A 13,272-nucleotide genomic window follows, 5' to 3' on the forward strand; every position below is an offset into this window, starting at 1 on the left:
GCCACTGAGTCCAGCCAGCCCTCCCCTTTTTTTGGGTATCTAGAGAAATATGGAATGCTTTTATTTTCTTTCACTGTACCTTAATGAAGTTGGCATTGATGTAGCTGGAATCCTCATCAGAGGTTATCAGGGATAGTTCTACCCGGCTATAATCATCTATAATACAAAAGACAGACATAGTACAATTAAGAGGGCTTAGTCAGCAGATTTAAATCAGGGCCTAACACTGTGAATAGTGTATGCTCATGAGTGAACAAGTGAGTGAATGAATGAATGAATGAATGAATATTCTTTTGCAGTCATAAATAGTACAAACTAAGTTGTCAATGCCATGTTCCAAGATCAGGATCAGTAAGCAATGGGTACAAAGAGATAGTAATGATTGAGTTTGGGAGAAAGTATGAGTTTATAGAGAGAAATGGAACTTACAGGGCAAAATATCCTTATATCTGTTTTTCTTGATATTCTTGGGCTTCTCAGCCACAGTTGTAGGATAGGTTTTGTCTGCCTTGTACTTGGTAGATTGCCTTTTCAGCTTCTGTAATAAGATTCCAAGAAAAATTAATCTTCCTAGAGAAATGAGGTAAGAAGCTATCTCTAAAGAGCTTTCCTTTTCCACTGGCAAAACATTCTACCTCAACCCTTTTATTATCTTCTGGTTCTGACTCCGTTCAGGACAGAGCTGCAGAGCATAAGGAGACCTGAGTTCAGTGACATTTGGGGAAGTGAAAAGATCACACTTACTGCAGCTGAGCCATAGATAGCATGAACTTAAAAGTGAAACTTGTGAATATTTTAAGAACCAAATATCTTCTGGAAGCAAGCTATATGCTCCACCCAACGGGCAGATATTAAAAGCTTAATTTACTTTCTTTATAACTGCTTTTTAGTTAAATGGTCAACTGGAAAATAATTAAGTTCTATTAGTCTTTTTACTTCAGATCGCTTTTTTTTCTAAGTGGAAGTGGAGCTTAAGCTGAATAAAATTTCTCTATATCTAGCAAAATTTCAAAGATTTCAGTTCCAAAAGCAGTCACTTTTTTTTTTTTTTTTTTTTTTTTGAGATAAAGTTTCACTCTGTCACCCAGGCTGGAGTGCAGTGGCTTGACCCAGCTCAATGCAGCCTCAACTTTCTGGGCTCAGGTGATTCTTCCACCTCAGCCTCACCTCCCAACTCAGCCTTACCTCCTGAAAGCTGGGACCACAGGCGCGAGCATCACACCTGGATAGTTCTCATATTTTCAGTAGAGAAGGGATTTCACCATGTTGCCCAGGCTGGTCTCAAACTCCTGGGCTCAAGCAATCCACCTTCCTTGGCCTCACATAACTTTTATTACTGTAGATTATCATAATTGTTCTATTGTATTACTAGCTATTATTGCTAATCTCTTATTGTGCCTAATTTATAAATTGACCTTAATTATAGATATGTATGTATAGGTAAAAACAACATAGTGTACGTAAGATTTGGTACTATCTGCAGTTTCAGGCATCTACTATAGGTCTTCAAACACATCCTCCGTATATAAAGAGAGCCTACTGTAGTTTGAATTCCTCTGGATTTTCAGAACTGGATTTGAGAGGAGAGATACTGAACTGATATCTTTTTGTTTGTTTGTTTGTTTAACTTTGAACCCCAAGAAGCTACTGAATTATCTTTATAGCATATTTTTACTTCAAGATGGATATGGATACAAGTGGACTAATTTGGGAATTTAAGGACACATGAAAGACTAGGCTGAATTTCAGCTGAAGTTACACCAATTTTTCAAATCTCTCTGCTCCTAAGCAACTTCAGAATGATCATTTTCAGGTTGCTGTTGATCCCAGGGCTGCTGAAAAGATCTCAAGTCCCAGAACAGTTTCTTCTAGGAGTCTCCAGAACTAAGCTCGGTGCATACTCCTTGTTATACTGTTTTTATTTATTTTTGTTTTATTTTGCTTGTGGAACGCTTTCTAGGGAGAATGCTATACACAAAGCCCTTTGCGTAAGATATGCTTCAATTAATTTGGCAAAATGTTACAGATAAAGGTGATGGGTGTGTGTGTGTATGTGTGTCCTATATTTGTGTAGCTGCCTTCACTGCTACCTTCAACAATAAGGCAGAATGGCTTTCATTTTTCCTACTCCTTTCCTCCCCCTGGAGTAATCTAGCTGGATGACAAAAGCAGACACTCTTAGCAAAACATCACACAGGAAATGCCTACAGAATTATTCATTTGTAATGTATGAAAGATTTGATTTTTTTCCCTCAAACATCTTATCTTAAGGTCATACCACTGTGAAGTCTTCCTTTTTCTTTCTGTTTTTTGTTTGTTTGTTTTTGTTTTTGTTTTTGTTTTTGAGACAAAGTCTTGCTCTATCGCCCAGGCTGGAGTGCAGTGGCATGATCTCGGTTCACTGCAACCTCTGCCACCCAGGTTCAAGCAATTCTCATGCCTCAGCCTCCAAAGTAGCTGGGGTTACAGGCGCCCGCCACCATGCCTGGCCAATTTTTTGTATTTTTGGTAGAGACGGGGTTTCACCATGTTGGCCAGGATGGTCTGGAACTCCTGACCTCGTGATCTGCCCGCCTTGGCCTCCCGAAGTGGTGGGATTACAGGCGTGAGCCACCGCGCCCGGCCAATTTTTTTTTGTATTTTTAGTAGAGACACGGTTTCACCATGTTGGCCAGGCTGGTCTTGAACTCCTGACCTCAAGTGATCCCCCCACCTCGGCCTCCCAAAGTGCTGGGATTATAGGCATGAGCCACCGCGCCTGGCAGGCTTCATTTTTCTCTTCCACCTCTCTTCCTGCCAGACTCCCGGGCTCCAATATCCCAAGAAAGAACAAATTAGGGCAAAATTAGGGCAGAAAAAGTAATAAACTACACCAGAAAAGGAGGAACCCTGAAAGTAGAAAGCAAAAGGTTATAAAAGAGGAAGCAGGGTCATGGGGATGGGTTTAAGTTTGTGAAGAAAAGATATGAGATCTAAAGGGTGAAGGTATTTCTTTGCCAACTACAAGGTAGGGGTGTGAGTTCCCTAGAGGAAGTACCATAAGAGAAGTCAGGGGAATAGTTGCCAAGAGGATAAAGTGAAGAGGCTGGGTGCAGTGGCTCACACCTGTAATCCCAGCACTTTGGGATGCCGAGGCAGGCAGATCACTAGGTCAGGAGTTCGAGACCAGCCTGGCCAGCATAGTGAAACCCCGTCTCTACCAAAAATACAAAAAAAATTAGCTGGGCGTGGTGGCAGACCCCTGTAATCCCAGCTACTCAGGAGGCTAAGGCAAGGAGAATCGCTTGAACCTGGAAGGCAGAGATTGCAGTAAGCTGAGATCGCACCACTGCACTCCAGCCTGGGTGACAGTGTGAGACTCCGTCTCAAAAAAAATAAAAATAAAAATAAAAAAGAGAATAAAGTGAAGAGAGAGCTCAACATCCCTCGTGGGCCCTGAAATAGGGTGGAATGTGTGAGAAACCAGATTCTGTGTGTGCTTGATAAGCTAATAGTAAGTTCATTTGGTTTGTAGTTGATACTACCCCTTTAGTTTCAAGAAAGGAGAGGAGAATGGGGATCCTGGCCAGTATAACAAGGAGTATTAGATTCTAGAAATTCGGATTGAGTCATTTGCATGTTATTCTCACAGACTAGTAAATAAAATAAAATCACTCCCAAAAGAGAACAGAAAGTAAAAGAAAGCACAAGACCACGATATCTTTGCCTTGAAGGACTACATTACTGGATAGAAGACGTAGCATTTTAGAGACATTTTAGGGAGAGGAAAATTAAACTTGGCCCTCCTGTGCTAGGTGGGAGAACACAAAGTTTGGCTGTCTCGAGAACTCTGCAAGATAGTTCCTCAGTGCCTTGCAAATATAGGTCAGTATTATACCAAGCCTCCATCAGGACAGAAGAAGTGCAAGTGGTAAGGAATAGCATTAGGATCTCAGGCTTCTAAATCCAGTAATCAGGAGAACTACCAGTAGGAATGGAGGACAAGACTGAATTGTACGAGCGTGCAATGCAATCATCTTCAACAAGACTGACAAACTTATCGAGGTTAGTTTCCAGTGCAATAGTGGGGCAAATGGGTAGGTGGGTAGGCAATAGCTAAATTGGGGTGAGTAAACCAAGAGGTTCAACTTTAGATACATAAAATGTGAGAAAATGGCAAGAAATGTGTGTGTTGTTGGTTGGTTGGTTGGTTGGTTTTTGAGACAGAATCTTGCCTTGTCACCCAGCAGAGAGTACAGTGGCGCAATCTTGGCTCACCGCAACCTCTGCCTCCCAGGTTCAAGTGATCCTCCCACCTCAGCCTCCTGAGTAGCTGGGATTACAGGCACCTGCCACCATGCCCAGGTAACTTTTGTATTTTTATTAGAGACAGGGTTTTACCACGTTGGCCAGGCTGGTCTTGAACTCTTGACCTCAAGTGATCCGCCTGCCTCAGCCTCCCAAAGTGTGGGGATTACAGGTGTGAGCCACTGCGCTCAGCCAAGAAATGTGTTTTAAGTGTCCTGTGAGTAAATGAAAATGTAGGACTAGATGGTCCCTAGTGAGAGGCTGGAGATGGTGTTAGAGAAATCAGCTTCAGAGGTGATGTGATACATTTATTTGGTGGCATTTTTAAAAATTGCACCTTAATGTGCACAAAGGTCAAGAAATGCTGATAAATATGTTCAAGTGATAGGCTGATTCACAGGAATGAGTAGTGTCAATTCATAGATGTTTGTGCACTTGCTCTGTAGGAAGTACCTTGTTGATAACTGTTTGGTTAGTATCATTACTATAATATACACAGAACCAGGATGTATCTATGTCTCCTTTATAGAACCAAGATGTAGCCAGATCTTTGATATGTCTCTGGTCTTCTAATGAATCTCCAGAAGTTGCAATAGTACCAGTCTGATTTCTAGTATAGTTTAAACCGTTAGCACTTAAACCTGGCCTTCAGAACTAGGTATCTTCTTTCTGTTAGGATTCAATGAATCCTTTATATTTAATAAATATATATATATATATATATATATTTTGACATGGGGTCTCACTCTGTCATCCAGGCTAGAGTGCAGTGGCGCGATCTCGGCTCACTGCAACTTTGCCTGCAATCCCAGCTACTCGGGAGGCTGAGATAGGAGAGTCACTTGCGGTGAGCCAAGATCACACCACTGCACTCTGGTCTGGGCAAAAAGAGCAAAACTCCATCTCAAAACAGAAAAACAAACAAACAAACAAAAAACTGAAATTGTGGTAAGTGCTATGAAAAATAACAAATGGTGCTAATAAGAACTTACAATAGAAGATTTGATCTATTCAAAGAGGTCCAGAAAGCTTTCTCTGGCCAGGTGTGGTGGCTCATGGTTGTAATCTCAGCACTTTGGGAGGCTGAGGCTGGAGGATCACTTGAGTCCAGGAAGTCAAGTCTGCAGTGAGCTATGATCAAGCCACGGCACTCCAGCCTGGGTGACAGAGCAAGACCCTGTCTCCAAAAAAAAAAAAAAAAGAAAGAAAGAAAGAAAAGAAGAAAAGAAAAGAAAGCTTTCTTTGAAGAATTGACCACCAAATTGAGATCTAAAGAATTATTAGTCGGGCATGGTGGCTCACACCTGTAATCTCAACACTTTGGGAGGCTGAGATGGGAACCCTAGAGGTTGAGGCTGCAGTAAGCCATGATCACACCACTGCACTCCAGCCTAGATGACCAAGTGAGGCCCTGTCTCAAAAAAAAAAAAAAAGGCCAGGCATGGGGGCTCACGCCTATAATCACTTTGGGAGGCCAAGGTGGGCAGATCACGAGGTCGGGAGATCGAGAGACCATCCTGGCTAACACAGTGAAACCTTGTCTCTACTAAAAATACAAAAAATTAGCCGGGCATGGTGACACACACCTGTAGTCCCAGCTATTCAGGAGGCTGAGGCAGGAGAATAACTTGAACCCAGGAGGCAGAGGTTGCAGTGAGCAGAGATCACGCCACTGCACTCCAGCCTGGGTGACAGAGCGAGACTCCGTCTCAAAAAAAAAAAACAAAATTACCAAATGTTATCTAGGTAAAGAGGAGTGTGAGGAATGTTCAAGGCAGAGGTAACAACATGTGTGCAAGGCCCTATGGCAGAGGAAGCATGGCAAGGACAAGAAAATGAGCATGCTATAAGAAGCTGGAGAGACAACATGTAGGACATTGATAGCCATTTTAAAAGGTTCTTTGGGAGGTAAATGAAGTTCTATTTGTGAAGCACTTTTAGCACAGAGTCTGGAACACAGTTCTATGGATTAGCTGTTGTTACTGTGGAAAGTAGATGAACAGAAAACGTATATAAGGAAATGCAGATTTAAAATAATCATGGAACATTTTAAGGCTCAGAAATCCAATGAATGAAATTAACATAATAAAGTACTATTTTATGCTAGTTATATCAGAAAAAAAGTCATGATTTTTACCTGATACAGTTTAAGTACAGAGGTTAAGAGGCTTTGAAAAAAAACAGACTGGTTTCAAATCCGGGCTTTTCCATTTCATGGGTAAAATGAACATAATATTTTCCTCTTGGGGTAGTTGTAACGATTAAACGAGATCACGTACGGCAAAGCACTTAGCAGATTGCCTAGTACATAGTAAGTAGGCAAAATGTTTTCATCTTTTATTCTCTTTTATATTTATTAAGTCTAGCAAGGTGGTAGAGAAGTTGATAAATTCACATATTGCAAATTAGAAAAACTCCTTTGGAAATACATTTGGTAATACTTAACCAATTAGATGCTAATAGTCTTTGACCCAGTAATAACATTTTTGGGGATCTAGCCTAAGGATTAATCCAAAAGAAGGGAAAAACCACATGGAAAAATATATTCATATTAGTGTTATCAATAATCATGAAAAATTAGAAATAACTGTTTAACAAAGGAGAAATAAATTATTTGGGTATTACTATGTCTCAGGAAGTTTATATACTTATTATCTTCACAGCAGTTCTTCAAAGTGAATATTATTCCCACATTTTACTGACTTAATCCAAGGTCACACAGCTAATCATGGGCATAACTTAAATTCAAACCAAGATTTATATGACTCCAAAGTTTTTATGACTTCAGATGACAAAGCAAGACTACCTGAAATTGAAATTCAGTTCCACCACTTACTAGCTATGTGACCCTGAGCAAGTTAATTGACCTCTCTGTTTGTTTCCTCACCTATAAAATGGAAATGAAAACAGTACCTTCCTCAATGGAGCAAATGAGTTTATATATGAGTGTTTAGAACAGTGTCTGTAAGAGGTATAGAAGCATTCTCTATTATGATTATTATTCTTTCATTATAAAACCAGATGGACAGGCTGGGCGCGGTGGCTCACACCTGTAATCCCAGTACTTTGGGAGGCCAAGGCAGGCAGATCACAAGGTCAAGGGATTGAGACCATCCTGGCCAACATGATGAAACCCCATCTCTACTAAAAATACAAAAATTAGCTGGGTGTGATGGCACACTCCTGTAGTCCCAGCTACTCAGGAGGCTGAGCCAGGAGAATAGCTTGAACCCGGGAGGTGGTGGTTGCAGTGAGCCGAGATCATGCCACTGCATTCCAGCCTGGTGACAGAGTGAGACTCCATCTCAAAACAACAACAACAACAACAACAACAACAACAAAACCCACATAGACAAATATATGTCCATGTGATGATGCTGCATCATCAACTATTAAAAATCATATACATTTTAATCAGCCTGATAATTTTGGTATAATGGTAAGTAAAAATATGAGAACACAAAATTGTATCTATGCTATAATTACAATAATATTAAAAAATTACATAAATGGACAAGAACTAGAAGATCCACAAAAAAAAGCTATTGTTGGTTTTCATGTGTGTGTATGACAGGGTCCCACTCTGTCTCCCTGGCTGGTGTGCAGTGGTGCAATCTCAGCTCACTACAACCTCCACCCCCTGGGGTCAAGTGATCCTCCCACCTCAGCCTCCCAGGTAGCTGGGATTACAGGCATGTGCCACCACTTCTGGCTAATTTTTTATTTTTAGTGGAGACGGGGTTTCATCATGTTGCCCAGGCTTGTCTTGAACTCCTGGACTCAAGCCATCTGCTCATCTCAGCCTCTCAAAGTGCTGGGATTACAGGCGCGAGCCACCTCACCTGGCCAAGATCCACAAAAAAAGTTTTGATTTGTTAGAATGTTGGTATTATGGTGAGTTTACTTTCTTTTAACTTTCAATAATATTGTTTTATAACAATAATAAGGAACGTTTGAAAATACCTTTAGAAATTTCAACAGTATAGTTGCATCCTGCTGTTTCTGCTGTGTAGAAAGTATACTAACTATGTCCTTACCCTAAAACTTACCCTAAAACTAGGTCCTTTGAGAGACTCAGTGTCATTGGATGAAGTAGAACACTATTGGATAAGGATTAATGTTACAGCTCTGTAATAAGACAGATCTGAGTTAAATTTCATCTCTATGGCTGAACAGCTGAGTGAGCTTAGGCCAATTATTTAACTTCTCAGAGCTTCAGTTTCCTCATTTGTAAGTCAGAAATCACATTTGTAGCTATTTCACAGGGTTTTCTTAAGGAGTAGTAAATAAGAAAATGAATGTTGATGTTTCCTTGACCACCTCACCCAGACTATCACAATTATATTAAATATTTAATATAGCAATTAGTTGTTTAATGTCTGCCTCTCTAAGACATATCTATTGCCTTATAACATAAGCTCCACTAAAGCATGGAGCATTGCATTGCATTCCTAGCATCTAGGGCATTACTTTGCACACAATAAGCACTCAATGAATGTTTATATGAATGTATAAAAACCTTAGATGGGTGGTCAGTGGTAGTTTCAACTACAGAAAAGTTACTGAATTTAGTCCTGGCACAGGGAAAAGACATAAGCAGCATGGCACTGGCTTCAGCTGCCATTAACAGGACTGCCACATCCAATTATGAATACAGTCCTCTCACAGTATCTGTGGGGGACTGGTTCCAGGACCACCCCCTTCAATTACCAAAATCTGTGGATGCTCAAGTCCCTCATATAAAATGGCATAGTATTTACACATACTATACATGACCTCTTGTATATTTTAAATCATCTCTACATTACTTATAATACCTAATACAATGTAAATGCTAGATAAATTGTTGTTATGCTTTATATTTTTTATTTTTTGTTGTTGTGTTATTTTTGGTATTTTTTTCAAATATTTTTGATCCATAGTTGGTTGAATCCAAGGATGTAGAACTTGGGGATACAGACGGCCATCTGTATTGTTCTCTGTACAAAGATGTATGGCCAAGAAGGAAGTGGAGACTGAAATCTGAACCATGGACCTGGGGAGAGGGTAAAGGGGTTAGGATGCTCAGGGAATCTACCTGGAAATAGAGATGCCTTTTGATAATTCCCTTAAAGTTACCACCAGTTAAGTGAACAGTGGCCTTGTGTCACAGAATCAGTCCTCAAACCTTGGAAACATAAAATCCTGGGAGAATACATTAAGGGCTTAAGATGGGACACAGAACATGACCAGATGGAAAGCCCTCTGATTTAGTGGAAGTATTTACCTTGTCCAAGCAAGCAGTCTAGCCTCATTCACTACTCCTCTACTCCCCCAAAGCTCTCTATCTGGTGTCTCATCTGAAACCTTTAGATGGAGCTGAGAGGAAGACTCTATTTTTCCACTGGAGGACATGAGTCAGTGAACAGTGAGGTTACACTTAATCACTACCCAAAAACAAGGTCCTTAAAATCAGGAGCTAGAAAAGCAAGGAAGTGATTAATATAAAAGTCAGGATAGTGATTATCCCTTGGCCAGGGTAGGACAGGACAGGGGCAGATGGGTGTAGGGGACCTGATGGGGCATGGGTCTTCGGGGGTCTGACAGTTTCTTGACTTGGGTAGTGGTTGCACTGCTAATGGTTGCTTTATAATTATACTTAAATGTTTTATGTACTTTTCTAAATGTGTATTATATTGCACAATATTAAGCAGCTAAAAAAAACTATAACAAGTTTTTAAGCAGGGAAAAAATGACCAGATTTGGCTGGGCGTGGTGGCTCATGCCTATAATCCTAGTACTTTGGGAGGCTGAGGCGAGTGGATTACCTGGTTGGACAGACCAGCCTGGCCAACATGGTGGAACCTTGTCTCTACTAAAAATACAAAATTAGCCAGGCGTGGTGGCTCATGCCTGTAATCCCAGCTACTTGGGAGGCTGAGGCAGGAAAATCGCTTGAACCAGGGAGGTGGAGGCTGCAGTGAGCCGAGATGGTGTCATTGCATTCCAGCCTGGGTGACAAGAGCAAAACTTTGTCGCCCCCCCAAAAAAAGACCAGATTTGTATGATTAAAAGATCACTTGGGTGTTGAACTGAAAATTGACTGAAGGTGGGGCAAGGCTAGAGGCAGAGAAGCCAGTTAGGAGGTAGCTGCTATATTTTGGTGAGAAATTATAATGACTTTAGCTGAGAAAAGGTAAAATATTAGGGATATAGTCTACATTTTTTTTTTTTTTTTTGAGACAGAGTTTCGCTCTTGTTGTCCAGGCTGGAGTGCAACAGCTCTATCTCAGTTCACTGCAACCTCTGCCTCCCGAGTTTAAGCGATTCTCCTGTGTCAACCTCTTGAGTAGCTAGGATTACAGGTGCCTGCCACCATGCCCAGCTAATTTTTGTATTTTTAGTAGAAATGGGGTTTCATTATGTCGGCCAGGATGGTCTCAAACTCCTGACCTCAGGTGATCCACCCGCCTCGGCCTCCCAAAGTGCTGGGTTTACAGGTATGAGCCACTGCCCCCGGCCAGTCTACATTATTTTTAAAAACACAACCAAAATAAAACAGAGGCCGGCATTGCCCCTCAGCCCACTTTTTACATCTATGCCTTGGGTTACCTTGGCTTAGGAATTATAGTCCAGGGGCAGGGACATGTATACACATGTGCTAGAACTTCCTACTTACCTCCTTTCAGGTAACTCTACCAGAGGGGCTCAGACTGATCAGCCAGTGGCAGTGAGAGCACATTTTTCATAGTACCACAAGATTATCCATGTTGAGCTGACATCGGAGTTCCTATCTTAATATCTAATCACTCAATAATATCTAAGTACTCAAGACTTTCAGAGTGTTTTCACATCTGCTATCCGGTACCAGAGTGTTAGCTCCAGGAGGCAAAGGTTTTGGTTCTTTTTGTTCACTGCTGTATTTTTAGTGCTTAGAACTGAACTTGGTACATACTAAGTGCTCAATAAATGGTACTCAATAAATGACCACATTTAATGATTGTTATTGATATTTAATCATCACAACAATCCTGTGAGGATAGGTAGGACATGAATTATTATCCCCATTTTATAAGTTAGAAAACAGAGAGATTTAAGAACACGTCAAATACTTCATAATTTGGTGAAAAAAAATCATGATTTAATTTCAGGTTTGTACTTCAGTTCCCCTCTTTCCACTCATTTCTTCACAACTGAAGAGCTAAGGTTTAAAATTCTTATATCTCTGAAACGCCAGCTGTAAGCATTCTAAAATACATGATAGGTACTATTAGACACCCTATGTTATCTGATATCTCAGCTTGTAGGGTGAATGAGGCCTACCCAGCTGCCATTGCATCAATAATCACAGTTCTCTCAAAGGAGATTCATTGTTCTTCTGGGTAATCTAATCCACCCAACCTGAAGCTACCTTGTACTCATGTTTCCCTCCTTGACCTACACTTGTCTCTACTCTCCATCCTAGCCATTCCACTTCTCCAAGCAAAAGAAGTTAAGGAAGCCCTGTTATTGAAAAAACACATGTTGTAATATATTTTTCATATGAAAAAGAAAAGAAAAATGATGGCCAGACATAGTGGTTCATGCCTGTAATCCCAGCACTTTGGGAGGCAAGATGGGAGGATTGCTTGAAGCCAGGAGTTCGAGACCAGCCTGGGCAAAAAAGCAAGGCTCGTATCTACAAAAAAGAAAAAAATAATTTTTTTTTAAATTAGCCAGGCATGGCGATACACACCTGTGGCCCCAGCTACTCAGGAGGCTGAGGCAAGAGAATCACTTGAGGCCTGGAGTTCAAGGCTACAGTGAGCTGTGGTTGCACTGCTGCACTCCAGCCTGGGTGACAGAGTAAGATTCTGAATCTTAAAAAAACAAACAACAACAACAAAAAAAACTGTGGCAGTGGGTAGTTTTGGTGCTCTTCAAAAACCTTTGTCAACCAAATAGAATGCCAGAGGGGAGGCTAAAAATGTAATATTGCATGAAAAGTTAACATTGGTCTCTTTCTTCTTAATATTAATTAAAATTAGTAATATAAAGCATAAACCACAACTTAGATACCTGGGGAAATCTGGATGTTCAATTAATATTAGTGTTTTTACCTCTGGAGTTGTATATGTCTTCTGTAGGATTCCTAACCAAACTCCAAAGAACTAGCAAACAAAATATTAAAACCAGTAATTTTGAGAGAATACCTGAAATACATGCAAACCACTCAGAGAAGTCAAACTTTTTTTTTTCTGTCTTCCCCGCCAAGGTCTGATATTTACTTTATCCCAAGAGCAATTTGGTCTCGGAAAATTGGACCCCCATAGTCAGTTAAATAGTGTATGTAACTACCCTGAGAGGGTCACATACAGGACTCACCAGAAATTCATTGGCAAACTCCTCTTTAGTAATTTTCTTGCTTTGGGCCTCATCCAGGAACTTCTGCAGAATTTCTCTTTGGTCCATGCTGCAGAGCAAGAAAAATAGTCTATAAGTAGGTTGAGGGAGGGCATGTCAAATGTGTGTCATGGCCGAGACACCTCCAAAAAGCCACTGCTGCCGCCTGAGCAGAGCATGCTGAAGGCTGTGGTTTACTGACTTCATCACAAGCCCTAGAGGAAATTAGTACGTAACCACCTTCTGTGGTCACATAACACAGCCATCATCTCACTCCAGGGCCCTAGCGCCTTCCTTCTCAGCAAAGGAACCTGGTTACAATTCAAATTTTTAACAAACAAGAGGCTAACCAGAACGTAAAGTGTGGTCTGCTTAACTGAGATTATTCCATTCCATCACACATATGCAAAACTCACCTTTCTTCTTGCCTCCCAGAGAAAGAGCAGAATTACAGGTCTCCTGAATGAGTTCTGTCTCTCCCCATTTTCCCAGTGAGCACAAGGGCCAAGTTGACACCTTCTGTTTCCTTATGTCCCAAATGAACTCTGCAAAGTTCAGTTAGGCCCAGGAAAGAAGACAGACACTGTTTAGAGTGACATGTCTTCTACCCGGACTGTTCATCGA

The 13,272-nt window shown here is 40.9% G+C and overlaps 1 protein-coding gene across 2 annotated transcripts in view; it reads right to left on the reverse strand.

The window, feature by feature from the left end:
• The window catches only part of PTPN22 (protein tyrosine phosphatase non-receptor type 22), a 56,430-nt gene extending 43,500 nt beyond the window's left edge, over positions 1 to 12,930 (reverse strand). For both annotated transcript variants that reach the window (XM_063606206.1, XM_003805655.7), the window contains exons 1-3: positions 12,631 to 12,930; positions 430 to 538; positions 80 to 156 (exon numbers count right to left, since the gene is read on the reverse strand). In XM_063606206.1, the coding sequence (XP_063462276.1) occupies positions 80 to 156; positions 430 to 538; positions 12,631 to 12,717 (273 nt within the window). In that variant the 5' untranslated portion in view covers positions 12,718 to 12,930. The remainder of the gene's footprint in view (positions 1 to 79; positions 157 to 429; positions 539 to 12,630) is intronic.
• Between the last annotated feature and the right edge of the window lie 342 nt (positions 12,931 to 13,272).

This window comes from Pan paniscus, chromosome 1, assembly GCF_029289425.2.
Source record: "Pan paniscus chromosome 1, NHGRI_mPanPan1-v2.0_pri, whole genome shotgun sequence".
NCBI lineage: Eukaryota > Metazoa > Chordata > Mammalia > Primates > Hominidae > Pan > Pan paniscus.